General features: G+C 40.8%; 1 protein-coding gene across 9 annotated transcripts in view; it reads left to right on the plus strand.

The window, feature by feature from the left end:
* The window catches only part of KIF13B (kinesin family member 13B), a 123279-nt gene that overhangs the window by 40576 nt on the left and 64231 nt on the right, over positions 1 to 18472 (plus strand). For 8 of the 9 annotated variants that reach the window (XR_007628859.1, XR_007628860.1, XM_050314749.1 and 5 more), the window contains exons 3-10: positions 8005 to 8020; positions 9534 to 9594; positions 11253 to 11345; positions 11968 to 12148; positions 12547 to 12634; positions 13958 to 14092; positions 15792 to 15904; positions 16889 to 17000. Coding sequence is in view for 7 of the 9 variants with exons in the window: in XM_050314749.1 (XP_050170706.1) it covers positions 8005 to 8020; positions 9534 to 9594; positions 11253 to 11345; positions 11968 to 12148; positions 12547 to 12634; positions 13958 to 14092; positions 15792 to 15904; positions 16889 to 17000 (799 nt within the window). In the remaining 2 variants the exon portion in view is untranslated. The remainder of the gene's footprint in view (positions 1 to 8004; positions 8021 to 9533; positions 9595 to 11252; positions 11346 to 11967; positions 12149 to 12546; positions 12635 to 13957; positions 14093 to 15791; positions 15905 to 16888; positions 17001 to 18472) is intronic. The other variant, XM_050314751.1, reaches the window with a different exon arrangement.

Below are 18472 nucleotides of genomic sequence, written 5' to 3' on the forward strand. Positions count from 1 at the left end.
GTAGCTGTTCTCAAATTGGGGGTTCATAACACTGTTTCTGTGTTAATTGCACATTAATTCTCTATATTGACAGGAGCTAGGGTTAACAAAACCTTGGCTTGGGAGTCTTGGATCCTCTTGGAAATAAAGTGGGGAAAGGGAAGGAGACAGGCTGAAAGTTACAGATAAGAAAATGGTTTTTAAAAAACAAACATCCTCTCAAAACAGCCCTCACTTCTGAGTTAAAGGTTCTGCACGTGTATGTTTTCAGGTAATAGGTTAGTAAGAGATAAAAATCAGCAATTAGATCCTAATATCACAGCCAAAAGGATTTTCTGTGGGATTTTTTGGGGGGGAGAAGGGAACTACAGAATCAGCTATTGGGTGCTGTGATGGGTGTTTGGGGTGGCTCTGATGAGAATCCTGAAGAATTCAGAATAAGATGCCAAGCTCTGACCTGTCGAGCTTTTTTTCCCTCTTCTTACAGCCACACCATTAAGGGTTTGTTGTTCTTTTTCTACTTTTAAGTATGCTGACTAATTCTAATGGCACAGTTATCCTCATACAGCCACTGTTTGTACAGACTCAGTTGTGCCACTGGAAAAAAAAAAAAGAAAAGCCTTGGGAAAACACAGTTTTCCTCTGTAAAATACAAATTTCTGTAAAATACTGAAAAGATCTTTACAGCTTGTAATTATATCCACATCAGAAGGCTTTTCTGCACAGTTGTCCCACTACTTATCCAAGCAGGTGTGGAGATTTTCCTCCAAAATGCTTCCCCGTGATTTGGTACCTGAAACAGAATTCTCCTTTCTGGGTTGTCCAACTTTATATTTACCCTGTGCCTTGTGTGGGTATTTTAATAATTCCTTCTAGTGCCAACCCTTTGCTTTCCACAGTGCCCAGCAGATAATTCTGGGATTAATCCCGTGTGACAGTGGCTTTGGCTAAAGGTTACCCTGGATGTGAAACGCTGCGTGTGTTGATGCTGTAAGGACAAGATTATGATATATAGATTATCATATATTTTCCTAGACACCTGTATGTTCCAGACACACATGTGCTGCTCCACCTGCCATCATTTGGGATCTGCTGGAGGAATTAATCAGCTGCCACATCGTGATGGGGGGGGGACACACACATTTTTCCCCCCCTCCCTCCTGTGGTTATAAAAAGGTGGCAACATCCTCCTCCCTTAAAAAATACTGGAATTCACAATAGTGATTGAAAGTTTGGGGGCTGGCTGCCCACCAAACATTCTCTAGAGCACAATAGCATCCCGCCATCCAAGTATTTACAAACAAAAGGATGAAGTTGTAATCCCCTTGTCATAACAGCAGCTTTGTGGGGGATCCGTGCACCGCTTGATTGTGGTCAGGGCTAAGCAGATTATTGGACCAACAATACAGAAAATTTAGCTCCCGGTACAAAATACCCCAAACCCACAAAGCTGCTGCTCAGCCCGAGTTCTTGGGGGTTTGGGGGCTTTTTTTGGTGTTGTTTTGTTTTGAGTGAGCTGGCGAAAAATTAAGTTTTGTCAGTAGAGACGAAGTAACCACCAACTACGCCTGGAATGCCTTGGAGCTCTGGAGGAATTTTCCAAGGAACAGTGATTACCTTTGTTCCTCTGAGCTACACAAGTTTAGGCTTTGAACTGTGGATGCTTTTTCACATGCCTTTTTTTTTTTTTTTTAAAATGTATTTTGGGTTTTTGTTTTAAAGAAGCTGTTTCTGATGGCAAAAAAATCTCGTGCTCAGATAGGGCATTTGGTTTTTTCCCAGAGAGCTCAGTATTGCTGTGGAAGTAAAATTGAGGCTCCCTAAGAATGGTATTAATTGGAGGATATCCTCCAAAGTTGGAATCTGGTGGGACTCAGCATTTTGATACCACTTGGCCTAGGTGTAAAAATGGGGAAAGAACATTTTTATAAACTGTTAAACCCCAACACCCTCAAGCGCTTTACAGCCTGAAATATTCTGGGAAAATGGATTTTTAGAAGCTTGAAGTGATCAAACTTGATTTAGTTGGATTTTCCTCTCATTGTGCACCTGGCAGCAGCAAAATGTGGTGCAGGTTGTATTTGTCTGATATGGAGAAAGAGGAAACAGCTTCTCAATTAATTCTACTATTCCTTATTAGCTGTCAAACCACTGTCTTTCAGTTATGTCTGTGTTTGTAAAATAATGAAATTTATTGTCTACATTTTATTTCACCATTGGCTGGCTTTTTTTATTATTATTATTAATTTTTTTTTTTTTAATTATTTTTTTATTTTTTTATACCAGGAAAGAAATTCTGCAGCTGAAATTTAAACAATGAAACTCTGACCATTGCAGTGACTTTTCTAACTGCTGGGTCTTCGAAATACCTTATTCTGAATTCTTTATTCATACAGAATAAAAACCAAAGCACGAACTGCTAATTAAAAGACCTGCTTCAGAAAAATAACTGGGCTCCCAAACTTCAGATAAATGCAGGATCTTCCTCTTTTTTTGTGTGTGTGTGTGCATGAAGTTGTTGGCCTTGAGACTTGCTGGTGCTGGAGCTCTTCAATAATTCCTGCTGCATTTACCAGCTTCTCCAGCCTTTGAAGCTCCTGGAGTATGGTGGAGGTTGGAAAAAGATGATTTTTGAGGTCCCTTCCAACCCAAACCAGTCTGTGATTCCATGAGAACCCTGTACAGGAGCCACAAAAGCAGTGAAACATTATGGTTTTCCATGCAGGTACTATTTTGGGCCAGGGAAAGGAAAGAAGGAAGGAGAGATCTGTGGGAACAACTAACTCTGCCCAGTGTAGCAGCAGTTCTTTGCTTTCAGGGAATACCTAAAATATGTTAAAGTTGTGTGTGTCAAATCTTGGTGTAGTTATTGTACTCCTCCTACCTGCAACATGTAATTAATAAAATCCCAGAATTCCAGAAGGGCTGAGGTTGGAAGGGACCTCTGGAGACCGTGGGACATTTGTCCTTTGGGTGCTGCACTGGATTTTTTCCTTTGATTTGCTACCAAGAGCAAATCTGAGGCTGCTTTTCCTCGTGTGTTGTTATTCCCACGGGCACTTAGGTGCAGTTAAAACATGGCACTCGCCTTCCAAATTCCCTTGGAAGCACGGAGCAGGCATCAGGGGTGTGAGTGTTACAACAGGATCTGTGGGGTGTGACCAGTCCACCTGATCCTAGATTTAAAACTACCAGAAGCAACGTGGTTTGGACTATATCTGTACAAACTTCTAAAGAATAAACTTCCTACCAAGTGGAGCTGTTCCTGAATCTGAAGGGTGAATGACTGTGACACAGGATGCCAGCTTTACTTTAAATAAAATGTGTGTGAATATGAGTTGATTTAAGGCAAACTAACTCAGCTGGGAGCAGAAAGATGTGGCTTTACGGAGTGATCTATGGGAGATACCAACACCTTTCCCTGCTGAGCCCCAAGGAGTTTTTGCCCCTCAGTGTGTTTTTCTGGTTGTATTTTTAGCTACTTTCTAGAGTTTTTTTGCCAAGCAGTTCCTGCTGAAGGGCATAAAATAGCACTCATTACACTGGAATTTGATATGCTTGTTTTTGCAATGGTTATGGAAGATAAAAATTGGAAGGCAATAACAATTTCTGGAGATTCGCTGAGATTTTCATAGTTGGAATTGTTCCCTCTCTCTTTTTTTAACCTTCAAATTCATATTACATTTTGCTATTCCAGAAGCTTCTGAAAGTGACAAAATGTTATGTTTCAGCTGCATAAACCCATCATAGCCTTGTGCCACTGGGCAGTATCAGCCAAATATATAGTCTGGATGTTGTTGCAGTCGCTGTTGGCAGAGGAAACGTTCTTTTTCAACGAAATACAGAGGAGAAAAACCATGCCTGGCGTGTCAGCTCATGTCCTACAGCCTCTGTACCTCTTTTCCCTGCTTCCTGCCTTGCCACCTCCCACCCTTCTCCTCCCTTTGCCCCATCTGCCCGTTTCTGATTTAGACAAGAAGGGAGATGTGCTGTGACTGATTTAGAGCATGTGCTGATTTGCCAGCTGGCTGCTATCTGGGAGCTGTGGGGTCAGCCAGACAGAAGAGATAAGGGCTGAGCTGTCCTTGCCTCTTCCTCGGGCTTGGTTCACCTCTACTCATCTGCTGGAGTGTTTTCCCCATGAGATTTGCAAGATCTCAGATGTACCTAAGCTTATTATACCTTCCTTCCTCTTTTGAACAGGGAAAAACTGATCTGGTGTGTTATTAAAATGCCACTAATCACTGCTGTTGAACAGAGGAGTTTGTTGTGTTTGAATATATGATTTAATGATTCTTTTCTTTAAAGAAACAGGAGCATATTGCACATGTACTGATGGTCTCAGCTGGGACCTGCTCTCATTTTATCCATCTTTTTAAACTGTGCCTGAGATTTGTGGAGCCACCAGCACGTTTATAGGAAAGCAGATGTGTCCTGATTAAAAAGCTTGATCAGGACACACTTGCACAGTGTAAGAGGTGGTTTAAAAAGAAATGGTTACTCAGTCTTCAGTTCACCCTCAAAACAGCAGATATATTAATGGAGACACAGAAGGGTTTGAGTTGGAAGGGACCTTAAAGACCATCTTGTTCCAGCCCCCTACCATTGGCAACAACAAATAAGATAGTGTTAAATGGAGGCAGTTGTTTTAGAGCGTTCTTTCTCCCTTTTTAATTTTAGAATCAAACCAGATACATTAGACTCCCCCTGCTTCTGTTTGACATTGAGCTGAGAAGAGATAAAAGAGGGGAGTTGGCAAAAGAGAGTCCTGTCAGTCTGGATCCAGGTGAAAACAAGTAGCTGAAAACATCTCGGTGACATCCTTCAGTAGCTGAAAGATAAGTTTTCCCTTCCTGTCCTGGCTGTTTCTGCTGCACCCGAGATAGATGTGAGTTGCTGGCTGTCAGCCAAGGAGCCACAGCGAGTCCTGCCTGTCCCTCGGAATGGCAGCGTCCTTGGGGACCATCACATTCCTGAGGTACTCCTTTTCCCTCCCTGCCCCTGCAGGCACTGGTTTGGACACGGCTCTGGAGTGAGCAGCTTGCAGGGACACGACTGTTGTGACCTTTGCTGCTTTAGAACTACTCGTGGCTCTTCGCTGTTCACGACAAGTTGTCAGTGTTGGGGTTCTCTGGGGTTTCTTGCTAATGCCAGCCTTCTCCATAGGAAATCATGGAATCACAGAATGGTCTGGGGTGGAAAGGGCCTGAAAAATCGTCTCATTCCAACCCCCTGCCATGGGCAAGGGACATTTTCCACTATTCCAGGTTGCTCCAAACCCCATCCAGCCTTTCCTTGAACACTTCCAGGGATGGGGCAGCCACAGTTTCTCTGAGCAAACTGTGCCAGGGCCTCACCACCCTCACAGCCAAGAATTTCTTCCGTGTATCTAACCCAAATTTTCCCCTTTTCCATTTGAACCCATTACTGCTTGTGCTCTCACTACAGAGAGTCCCTCTCTGGCTTCCCTTGAGGCCCCTTCAGATTCTGGAAAGTTGCTCTGAGGTCTCTACACAACCTTTTCTTTTCCAGGCTGAGCAGCCCCAACTTTCTCAACCTGTCCCCATAGGGAAGGTGTCCTCAGTCCTCTTATCAACTTCGTGACCTCCTCTGGACTTGCTCCAACAGTTCCATGTCCTTCTTATGTCAGGGGCACCAGAACTGCACACAGGACTCCAGTTGGGGTCTTACAAGAGCAGAGTAGGGGGGAAGAATCACCTCCCTCTTCTTTGCAAACATTGCTGTTATCCATGTTTTGTTGTAGGAGACACTTCCCTGCTCTGTAGGTGATGCTGTTCCTGATATTTACCTTTCCATCACCTCTGAGATGGACTGTAGAGATGCACCACACTTGACCATCAACACCCAGCACTTCCAATGTGTCCTTGCAACTGAAGAGCCTGCTGTGGGTGCCCTATTTCCCTGTCTGTTCATTTCCCAAGGGATTTAGGATCAGGCTGGAAATCTTTTCATGGGTTCGTGGGCCCAGCACGCAGCTGCAGCGTTAATGGGTTGGTGTGTGCACAGCACAATGCTGTGCCATGCAGGCTGCACCCTTAATGCTTTCCTTGGGGAAACATTTGTCCCATTTATTCTCTTCATGGTCAAAAGTACACAGAACACAGCTCTGTGGAGCTGTGCTGTATCCTAAATTCTGTACTCCGGGTTTCTTAGGGCTCACGTTTGGATTAAGCGAGACCAGAGATGTGGTTTTGTGTGTTTGTGCAGCTCCAGAGAAAATGAGATACTTAGTTCAGACTAAACGCCTTAAATTAAGCTTGATGATACATAGCCCAGCATAATCCATCCTCTTAAAACTGGATATGTGATAGAACTTCTCAGATTAGATCTTTATTGCTGCTTTAACCCAAATACTCAATAATACATCCCATACCGAGGGCTGGAAAGATCAACTGCATTGTCACAGTATAATCCTGCCTTGGAATTGGGCTGGGGAATGTGAGCACAGCTGCTTGAATGAAGAGTAGAGTCATATCTCTGAGGGCTAAACCCAAACTCTGAATCCAGGCTTGTTATTCTCTTTATTTTACAACAAGAATCTTTATCCTGTAGGAATAGGAATTAGCAGGCCCTGTCAGCAGGAGCTCCCCTAAAAGCCACTTAGCAGTTTCCAGCCAAGTCCTTCAGCAGAATGCTCCATGGAGCACAGAAAGCCATAGAAATGCTCTTGAGTCTCTCTTAGAAGAATCCAGAAGGGCTCTCTGGTGTCTCCTGTGCCTGGATCAAAGCCCTGGTGGGGGAGATTCCCTCAATACACCTCCTTATCTGCGTCCCACCCAGCAGCAACAGCAACAGTCCACACCAAACCTGCTGCCAAGGACCTTGGGAGAGCTTTTATTCCAGCTGATCCAGATGGCAGGGGAAAGGGGGTCATGTTGTTATTGCTGACCCTGTGACATGGGGTGACCTTGACTGAAATAATCATCCTGCAGAGCAGGTCATGCTCTCCAAAGTCACCGTCGTTGCTGGTCTGTCACATAGATACACACAGGAGGCCCAGGCACGAGTAAAAAGAGGTGATGGGCTTAATAAATAATTATTTTTGAGAGGCAGTGATGAAATTACTATTTTTAAGCTTGCTTCTCAACCCATATGAGCAGCAAGAGTTCTGAGAGTAATCCTGTATGGCTGCCACGTCTTTCTCCTGCTCCGTTCAAAAGGAATCAGTGTTGCTTGTCACAAGACTTTACTCGTTACTGATGACAAGAGTTTCCTAATGTCACATGGAAGGTCCAAGACAAGGAAAATATCAGTGGTTTGTTGTGTGTTTACTGCTTTTTTTTCCAGTCTCTGACGTGGGGAGGCTGCATAACCTGGGTCGGGGCGCTGACTGATGCTGTGCTGTTATTTGAAAGGTCACTCCAGTGATTTTGTATTTGTTGTTCAACAACAAACAAATAAAAAACTCCCAGACTTTTAAATTCTTCACAGGACAGATGAGAGGAATTGCTGTTCTCTGCTCATTCTTTTAGGGAAGCAAATGTTTGCTCTGCTGTCCGAGCAACCGTGAGAGAGCTGAGCTGGGCAAGCCCAAGGGTTGGACTCTGAAATTTCCTCTTGAATAACACTCCTGAAGTTCCTGTTCAAGTGGTTTTGGAAATTTTTATGTTGCTTGGGTACTTTGTTTTTTAAGAGGCAGTGACACTCAGAGAGAGAGAGAGGGAGAGAGAGCTGTCACAACAAAAATAAACCTGTGAGAGAACGAGGAAGAGGTGGTGGCAGCATGAGGAAAATCAGTCGGTTTGAATTTAAAACCAACTTAGAACAGGATCTCAAATCTTGCTCCTAAAAAGATTTATAAAATGACTTGGGATCTGTAAGCAAGGAGAGATCTGAGGAGAGAAATGAACTTTTAAAATGCAGCATTCCAGTGATTAATGAAAGCATAATTAAGTTAAAATCACAACAACTAACAGACCTTGTTTCTGTTTTTTCTTTTTTTTTTTTTTTTCTTCCCCTGACCTTGTACCAAATCCTTTCTGCTCCTGATGCATTGGGGAACAGTAGGAGCCACCCAAAGGTAAGGGCTTTTATTGCAGGTTGTATCAGTGTGTGAAAATTGCCCTGTCACTTATTTATTCGTGGGTTATCCAAATATTAAAAGCATTTTGAGAACCAGCTCTGCTGTTGATCAGCTGTTGAGTAAGAAACTCGAAGCATCTCCGTGCTACAGAAAAGCTCTGAACAGCCTGTGCCAAAAAATGAGTCAGAGGAACAAATGAGAACATCCACACTCAGCATTGCAGGCTGTGAATGGAAGATACTTGTTCTTTGTGGGCTTTAAAAAGCGTTTTCTGGTGTTTGTGTTAAAGCAAACTCGTTTTTTTATTATTATGATCCCGTCACTTGTATTTGGTTTGAAGAAGTCTCTCCTTGCCCTGGCATATCAGGGTTCACTTTATTGATGTGGCCATGTAGCCAAGGATGTTTTACTGAATGTTCTGAAGGCATAAAGTGTTTAAATAATATGTTTATTTGTGAAATAAATTCAAGGGGGGGGGGGAAGGCACCTTAATTTTAAATAAACGAACTGTTGTCTCCTCAATTAGAGGATATAAAATAACCACTTTTATCTCTTGGTGCTGGGACATCATGTAGTACGAGGAAAAAAACAATGTATTTTTGAAGATAAGTTATTTAAATTTCAAGGATTTTGCTGTATTAAGCATTTTCATGAATGTGGGTTGCAATGCAGGACATCCAAAGGGGAAAGAGCAGCTTCCACTGAGCTTAGAGGGGAAATCCACAACCAAAGAGCCCCACATTTCACTTCCCTTCTCCTGCATCCTACAGGGTAAATTTTGCCTATGTGAATGTAGGTCAGACATTACCCTAATTAATTTTTTTCCTTGCAAATGCATACCCAGAGGAGCTGTTTTGGCAAACATCTGCCCCAAAATATGCATTGCCTTATTTCAGGTCAGCTTTTAGGATGAAAGGTGCCCGTGGACCTTTCGATGGATTTGCCATGAAATCAAAACTTACCCGTTGAAGAAGATTATAGTGCTGCCCCTCTCATGATGAAACTAATTGGTTTGATATTATTCTTGTACAAATATTAGGCTGTGATGACTGCATTGGTTTGCCATGGTATATATAAATAAATACGTGCTCCTCTTGTATCGGAAAGAGGTTCCAACCCTAAGGCTTGTTTTTAATTTATGCAGACAAGAGGCACGGGGAGATGGGAGGCAGAAACAGCTTGAGGACATCTGTCAGTTTGCAAAATAGAAGCTCTTGTGAAAAATGAATTGCAAGGATGGGTTTAAAGGGAGATGCTCAGCGCTCCTTGACATCCACTCGGTTGGCACGTGGAGAGCTTTTGGAGAGCAGGGAATGGGATTGGCACAGAAAGGAGGAAACAGAAACGAGGAGCAAATAGAAGCACATGTAGGAAGATGAAGTGTTTGTTTAGGCTTCGAGAAAATGAGGAGTTCTGTGGGAATGTGTGTTACGTTCAGAATGTCAAAATTTGGATAACGTGTTTGGTTTGGCAGCAGATTTTATGGGGTGTCCCGGTTGTTTCCCTGCAGGTGTTCGCTTACGATCACTGCTTTTGGTCTATGGATGAATCTGTCAAAGAAAAATATGCAGGTAATATTTGTAGGGGCTTTGGGCTTCTTGTCTCCAGGTGGGAATGATCTAATTAAAACAGGGTTTGCTACAGGGCACAGGCCATATGGCACAAGGTGCTGTCCCCTAAATAACTGTTTGTCGTCAAAAGGAAAAGGGAAATCTTCAATCACTTCTGTTTCTGACAACAGCAACGGGCACTGCCACCCGTTTGCAGTGTAGGGAATGGAGAAATCCCTCACACAGATGGGCTACTCATATTTACAATTTTATTTAAAGTATTACTCCAAGTCTGTAATTTTAAAAGCATCAAAATAATTTATTTTCAATATTTGAGGAGCGTTGTTATGTGTAGTTTCATGTTTCGCAGTGCTGCTGGGAGTTTGACATCACAGTACAACTTATTAATGGAATATTAATAAAAGCCTAATTTAATATAGACAATGTGAATTCAGATGCTCAGGTGAGAATGAGCAATGTATTTAATGAAAAGTTTTCTGTGTATTATTATAATTCCTTTTGGCAAAAAATTAGGGTAAAATTTGATTTAACACTCTTGTCATCTATTCCTTTCACACTTGTTATCTTTTAAAATTTGGGATCAGTTGAACTTCTTACTGTCTACTTTCAAAAAAAAATAATCACAAGAAAAATCAAAGGCACATCCACTTCTTGATTTTTACTTCTTTAACAAATAACTCATGAATAGTAATTAATCAAGGAACTGAGAAAAACGTGACACTTTCAACCATACAAATGACATAGGCAGGTATATATTTTGTTTCTCAAACTGTTGGAGGTGCCTGTATAACTTATGTTATGGTCTGTTATGCAGTGGAAGGGTTTGCTCCAAAACCACTTCACTGTGCTTGGCCTGGCCCAACTTTGAGTGATCTTTATGGGGAATTTAGCAATGACCTTGAATATAAAAATATGAACTTCAATGAGAGAAAAAGAAGAACTTAAAGGAACATTAACTTATTTGAGAGGACTTCCAGTCCATAAAGTTCTGTCATGTCTTGTTCCTCTTCTTACAAAAGAAATTCTCAAAATAGAGATTTTTTTTTTTTTTTAAAGTGATGCTATTCAAACATTTTAAGCCTTTCTTCCTCTGCTTGGAAAATGATCTGAAAAAGCTCAAATTTCCATTACAAGAGAAGTGATACACCCTGTATTTTGCTAATGCATATCTTGTACTATAAAATCTTCCCCATAGCTGTGATTCCTTTTCTACTAGAATCTCCTCATGGTATTATTTAATATCTTATACAGTAAAATTATCCACTGCTCTACTGATTCCCTTAGATTAAAATCAACTGACTGTCGTTAAAATGTACAGGTAGAGTCTGCTTTGAGGGGGTGTCATTCACCAGTGGATTAAATTCTGCAGTGGGCAGTAGATTCTCTGCTGATAAAACTTCTGAGCGTAGTAAAACACTGGTAGGACGTGTCTTTAAACACATCCAGGTATGTGCATGATAATCCCAGATTTGTACAGAAGCATCTTCTGGTGCTGATGGACTTGCTCCTGTCCAGGGGAGCAAACACTGGATGTTATTTAGGCAACAACAGCAGGAAAGCACCAACTGCTTTTACATAATCCTTGAAGATTCCAAACCAAGGAACAAATACCTCTTGCTGAGTTACGATCTTCTTCGCCTGTGTGTTGTATTTTTTAGGTCAAGATGTTGTTTTCAAGTGCCTTGGGGAGAATATTCTTCAGAATGCCTTTGAAGGCTACAACGCTTGTATCTTTGCCTACGGGCAAACGGGTAAGTCCCAGATAAGCGAAAATATTCTCCCCTCAAAAGGTGTTACCGTCCTGACTGGAGACTCTTCCCGTGCCTGTTGTGACATTGTTCCAGGAGAAATGCCTTCTAGTGGAGATAAGAAATGTTTTTCCCTCCTCTAACATCAGATATGAGGCGGGCAGGATGAGAAATAAGGTTTTGTTGCTGCTGGCGACCCTTGTTTCTCACAGTGTAGATTTTGATCTTTGGGATGACCGTGGTCGTCCTTGAGTTCGCAGCATCGCTCAGGTTTTCTGCCTCTGCAGTTGGAATGATCTTGAATTGTCATTTAAAACCTAATATTTAAAGAGTAACGTGAAGAGTTTTCTCATCCTGGCCCATCTGTGGATGTTAGTGGGGTGTGATTTACTTTATCTGCCTGAAAAAGTCGTCTCCAGCAGTTGGAGCTAAATTTCTTGTTTCCCTTTTAATTAAATAGCCTTTAGCTCAGTGGTGTTTTGGTTACTTTAAAGTAGGAAACTGAACAAATAATCTTTCACTGAATGATATTAATTAACTTTTTAACCTCTTCTACTTCCTATCAATATTCTGCCCAGCAAGAGCCCTTGTTGCATGTCCACTAATCATAGATTCCCTCACACAGGATCTGGAAAATCTTACACAATGATGGGGACTGCTGACCAGCCTGGACTAATCCCTAAACTTTGCAGTGGACTCTTTGAAAGAGCACAGAAAGAGGAAAATGAAGAGCAGAGTTTCAAAGTGGAAGTATCCTACATGGAGATATACAATGAGAAAGTCAGAGATCTCCTTGACCCAAAGGGGTAGGTAACCTGTGTGTGATCAGCACTGTAGAATGTTGTCCCACACTCTTCCCTTTCATACCAGTTTGCCTTAATCTAAATATGCCTCCATCTAAAGCGTTTGCTGCCTTCCTGATCTCAGCATCCTCTCATTTTAAACCAAAATAAAGTAGTAAGACTAAAAACTTGGAGTAAATTTGCTCTAATGCCACCTTTTATGAAGTGACAAAACTGTCTGTGTCAGCTTTTTACGTGCAGACATAAGCCCTTTTTGTTTGCACTGTAGTCCATGTTCTGTGCTTTATTACACTATCTGTGAGGCCATCCTGTTGGAGATCTGTCAGTGAGAATTGACTTTGTGTAAATGTTGTCTCAAGTCAGTCATGTGCTTATAAATACCTTTTTTTTCCCCCAACCAGAAGCCGTCAGTCATTAAAGGTTAGAGAACACAGTGTTTATGGCCCTTACGTAGATGGCCTATCCAAACTAGCTGTTGCTAGCTACAAGGTAAGGATCCATTTTATGAAAGGCTTGTGTTGACACCCTAAACACCAGGGTACTGCCCCCTAAGCAGGACAGAATTGTTAAGCTGCTCCTCATCACTGTGGATTTTAGAGCAAGAGAGCTGAGGATTGTCATATTGTGATCCCTGGGGAGAACAGGGTTAAGAGCAGAAACTCCCTTCATCCTGTACTATTCAATAATTCTGGAAGTAATTCAGCTATTTAATGAAACACATTTCCTCCCAGACTTAAGATGAGTGTATGCTGTCATGAGAAAGTGTTTTGTGATTAATTACAGAGCCAGGATTTAGCAGAGACAGCCTCTCAGTACCCACTGTGTCACTTTTTGGCTGTCGTGCTCTAGTCTAGTAATTTCCCCTCCCAGTAGCACACAGTGGAATTATAAATGAATGGCTGTTTACAAAGCAAATATTTGAGAACATCACACCAAACTTGCCTGCTGGATAGTAAATGTTTATATATGCATTCACAAAATGCCCTATTTTTTAAAGAAACATCAATGTACTGTGGGAAAAAGGGATAAATAAGGGATGCAATTCTGTCATAATATTGAATTGTCACGTCACCAAAACGTGAAAATGGTGGAATCCCTCCTATTGCAGTTTCTCCAGGTGTTCATCTACCACTCCTTGGTGGTTTCTGCTAAATCAAGACACATTTCATGCTTTGCCTTTCCATGTTGCCCAGCAGCTTTGTGTAATCCAGCATATGGAGTCAAAATGGTCTGTGGCGGTCTGTTGTTTGACTGTTTTTTGAGTTGTTTTAGCATTACCCAAACAAAAGGAACAAAAATATAGCCAAGACTCTAAAATTTTAACTGTAAAACCCCAAAGAAGGGGCCTGCACCTTCCTGGAGTATCACAACATATCTAAAAATTTTATAACTTCTAAAACTTGGAGGGAAATAATGACCCTATTCAGCCTGGTTCTGTTTTATAAACCTTTGAGCCTCCTGTCAGTATTCCAGATTCCAAAAACATGTCTGACATCTGAGGCTAAAATGTTACAGGGTTCAACCAGGGATTGCTGTTTCCTCACTCCTTTCTTTGCTTTTGAGTGTTTCTGTCTGCAGGCAGGTGCATTATTTTGATGATCATTTGATATCTATGTCGAGGAGGGTCATGACACTGTAATTTCTAGGCTTTAAAGGAGAGAGATCACAACATTTTTACCCCTCACGTTTTATGAATGAATGGTGGGAAACCCCTGAGAAAACACTGTATTTTACCAGAATGGGATTATTTTTGTGGATAATTGAGAAGGATGTTAATTCAGATACTCTCCTGGCTGTGAAAATTGTCTCTAGGACATCGAGTCCTTGATGTCTGAGGGCAACAAATCCCGCACAGTGGCTGCAACCAACATGAACGAGGAGAGCAGTCGGTCCCACGCAGTGTTCAAGATTATCCTCACCCACACGCTCTATGACGTACAATCAGGGGTAAGAAAAACAACTTACAAGGTCCAAATGTCAAGCATGGAAATGTTCCTTTAATGTATTTCATAGAAAAGAAACACTTCTTTTTAGGAAGCAGTGTGTAGGACATATTAAAGGTAGAGTGTGTAGATGAAAAATAGAAGAACACCTGAGCGTCCCTCGGGTTATTTCATGCAAATATATGTAAATTGTCAACTTTCTAAATAGAAAAAAAAATGACCGATTTCAAACATTTTGCATTGTATCCCATTAATATTTGATGTGTATATATTAAATATCTAAAAGACATTTAAATGTGAGAATGTTTTTCTTTATGTTTCCTTATGAAAAAAATATACCCTGGAGGGGTGTGTGAAATACATGATGTCAATATTATTTAGTCCCTCACAGAACATGCTGATAAAATTCAATTGAAATAAGTATCTTTAACCTTTGTTGATAGATTCTGTTCTTGGGCAATTCTTTCATACTTTCAAAACCTTTGAGAAAATCTGAGTGTCCGTGGAGCAAATCTAAGGCATGTGTGTGCCTAAATATTGAATATAGCGGAAAAACATAATGAGCATTTGGACTTTTTTCATCCTTGTTTCTCAGTTTCCACTGATCTTCTTATCCTCATCATTTCCCTCGTTCTTTATTTGGATTTTTTTCCCCTTTACACTTCAAATCAGCATCATACTGTGCTGAACTCCTGGATTTTGCATAGTTTGTCATTCCAGTTTTGCTGTGGCTGTACTGCAGGCTCATCACACCTCATTTTTGTGTGACCCTGCAAGGGTGGTCGATGTCCTGACTGTCCATCTTTTCTGTATCTTCCATTGACCGCTGTGTGAGTTTCTGGGACAGATTTCTCTGTTTTCCCACCTGCCAGTCCTTTCAGTCCTGGAAATGACACGTTTTCCCTGTGGCTTGATGATCACACCATATTTTTTAGAGGCTTAGGGTAACATTTTTGAAAGCACATTGATTCTGATTATCCCATTCATTTAAGGGAACGTAGCGCTTTGTGATACTGAGATGCTGAAGCTGCAGATGCTGCAGAAGAACATGATGTGAGCAAGCTGTTCTCAAAGACAGTTGTCTTTTCAAACTGACGTAGGGAATTCGTGGAGTGTTTCACGGTGTCATTTTGGGTCAAATGAGATAAAAGGATTTGTAACAAAATCTGTATTACAGGTTTAAATACTCTCGTAGCTTGCCTTGCATTCCAGGAGGCTGAGAAGGATAGAAGAGACTTTGCAATTGTAATAATTTCCATAAATTATTGCTGCTTGTCGTGGCCATTCTTAGTCCCTGGGAAACAGAAGAAAACTGGTATAAAATCTGAGATTTTTAGGAGACTGTTTCCAAGGTGGGGTTGTAAATCCCACATCCCTGGTTTGTGACTCCTTTTTGTGTAGTAACTCTGCACTGTTCATGGTTTAACCCTTCACTAATATGCCCTGTGTACCTCTCCTCTGGAGGTTTCTGAGATGTTTTGAAGATATTGGTGTCCCAGACTTCACTTCAGGTCACTCAGTGGTTTGTGAAGCAGCAGGTGGTGAGTTAGCACAGGCCACTCTTCAAGTCCAACAGTTCTCAAAGGTGTTGGAACAAGAATCTACACTAAAAAATGAAGCTTGATTCTTGTTGGAAAATACATCAAACTATGTGGTTTCAATTGAGGGAACTAACAGTGGCTGTTCTCGGGTTCCTTCCACAGACATCAGGTGAGAAGGTGGGCAAGCTGAGCCTGGTGGACTTAGCAGGGAGTGAAAGGGCAACTAAGACTGGTGCTGCAGGGGACAGGCTGAAAGAAGGAAGCAACATTAACAAGTAAGGCTTTGAGATTATTATTTTCCTTTTTTATCAGTACAATCATGGCTGTTAAATACAGGCTACTTGGAAAATAGGCTAAAGTCAATATAAGCTCTTGTAGTCAGTTTTCTTCTCTCTTTCTCTTTCTTTCTTTCTTTCTTTCTTTCTTTCTTTCTTTCTTTCTTTCTTTCTTTCTCTTTCTTTCTTTGTTTCTTTGTTTCTTTGTTTGTTTCTTTCTTTCTTTCTTTCTTTCTTTCTTTCTTTCTTTTTTTCTCTCTTTCTCTCTTTCTTTCTCTTTCTTTCTCTCTTTCTTTCTCTTTCTCTCTTTCTTTCTCTCTCTCTCTTTCTTTCTCTCTCTCTCTTTCTCTCTTTCTCTCTTTCTTTCTCTTTCTCTCTTTCTCTCTTTCTTTTTCTCTTTCTCTATTTTTCTCTCTCTCTCTTTCTTTCTCTCTCTCTCTTTCTTTCTCTCTCTCTCTTTCTCTCTCTCTCTCTCTCTTTCTCTCTTTCTTTCTCTCTTTCTTTTTCTCTTTCTCTATTTTTCTCTCTCTCTCTTTCTTTCTCTCTTTCTTTTTCTCTTTCTCTATTTTTCTCTCTCTCTTTCTCTCTCTTTCTCTCTCTTTCTTTCTCTCTCTCTCTCTCTTTCTCTCTTTCTTTCTCTCTTTCTTTTTCTCTTTCTCTATTTTTCTCTCTCTCTCTTTCTTTCTCTCTTTCTCTCTCTCTCTTTCTTTTCTTTCTTTCTCTGTTTCTCTTTTTGACACGCTATACTCCTTGCAAGTTGAATGAGATCTCCATGTATTTAAAAAATACTTGTGTTCTTGCAACTACCACAAATTTCATCGTGAAAACCTCATTTTTAAGGGTGAAAACATATTGAAAATAAAGGAGTGGAGCTTTTGTACTAGGAACTTTTTCCCGGGAGCACATTTTTTTTTTGCTGTCTAAATATGCATTTGGCTTATGAATATTTACCCTTGTTAATGACTTCTTGTGTTCTCTGGGCAGATCCCTCACAACTCTTGGGTTGGTTATTTCTGCCCTGGCAGATCAGGCTGCTGGCAAGAACAAGAACAAATTTGTTCCGTATCGTGATTCTGTGCTCACTTGGTTACTTAAAGTAAGTAAGTTTTGGGGATTTTTTAAAGTGAAATAAAAGAGAGGAAAAGGGGAAAAGATTCTCATTTAATGAAATAAAACTGTTCTCTTTGCCTCACTTTCTGGGTTTGATGTTAACCATAAGTGTCTTTGGAAAACGAGCTGGATGGAAGCCATCAGTATCTCTGTGGACTAAATGTGTTCTCTGTCTTCTGCAATGACCTGCAGTGGCCTAAAGTCTAAGGAACTTTAGGAATAAAATTAAAAGCAGTATTTTTCATGGGTCACCGTGTGTACAGCTTCACACACAGCCTCAGGGCTAATTTAATTTGGGCTATTTCTGCATGCAGCTGAATTTTACATACTGGCATGGTCAGATTTGAAGATTTTTTTTTATGAAGACTATTACCTTTTCCTGATCATCTAATATATTTTTAATATACTTTTATCAGCAGAGTGTAATTGCAGAGCATTATCTGAGTTACAGTCTGAGGAACAGGTCAGAAGACTTTAGACATGATATTCGTGTGAAACGAGCAGTTAAATCATTTTTTGAACTGCATAGGCCTCTATTTGTTATTATTTTGGGGGAGAAAAGAGTGTCTCATAATGGCACTTGGCTGCAAATCTGTAAGGTCTAAATGAAAAAACCAAATTGTTAAATATGAGATTAATGTATGTCAAATTTCTTTTTTTTCCCCTTGTCCTCTGTTTAATTGTTATCTAGGAGCAACTATTTGTTAGTAGAAAGAGGTAATCTGGGAAGAAACCAATTTTTGGCACCACCTGATTTTTATTGTCCTCTTTTGTAGATGCTCTGGCTACATTTTTTTAATCTTGAATACTCTGCTTGCTTCCCCATCCACTCTTAGCAATATTTTTAGATGTTATTCAAATTTCACGTCCCTGTGATTTAACTGCACACGTGAAAAGAAAAATACAAAGTCACTTGAAGGTTATACAGAGGTGTGGGGATAAAAAAAGACATTTTTCTTAAGGAGATTTGAAGACAAAGTTGACTTCGGTGCTTAAGTAACATAAAATCTCTGCTCGTGTAACCTTGACACCACAAACCTTCATTTTTCTCAGGGCTGCCTTTGAATAAACCTTTTAGCATGACTTGTGAAACAATTTATCTCTACTCCCTGGTGTAAACAGCACAAATGCTGGACATCAGATAGTCACGAGGGCCACGTAAAAATGCGACGGGCACGACAGAAAGAGCGTCTGGAGCAAAACAAGTCCTCCTATCACATTGCCCTTTGTGCTAAGACTTTTTTAGTGTTTAAGTATATTTTTACCTCTGTATATTCACACTGAGTTTTTCCTCTAATCAGTAATAAACAAGTGATTTTTTTTTTTTGAGGGGCTCTCTGCAGAGATGGGAACAAACCCGGGGCCGTGTGTGTGCGCTCGGGTTCCTGATGTGGCCGTAACACCCCGAGCGGGCAGAGTGGAAACTTTCCTAAGGAATTTCTAGTCTCGTTAGAATTA

This window comes from Myiozetetes cayanensis, unplaced genomic scaffold (assembly GCF_022539395.1).
Source record: "Myiozetetes cayanensis isolate MyiCay16 unplaced genomic scaffold, myiCay2020 scf2-11, whole genome shotgun sequence".
Taxonomy (NCBI): Eukaryota; Metazoa; Chordata; class Aves; order Passeriformes; family Tyrannidae; genus Myiozetetes; species Myiozetetes cayanensis.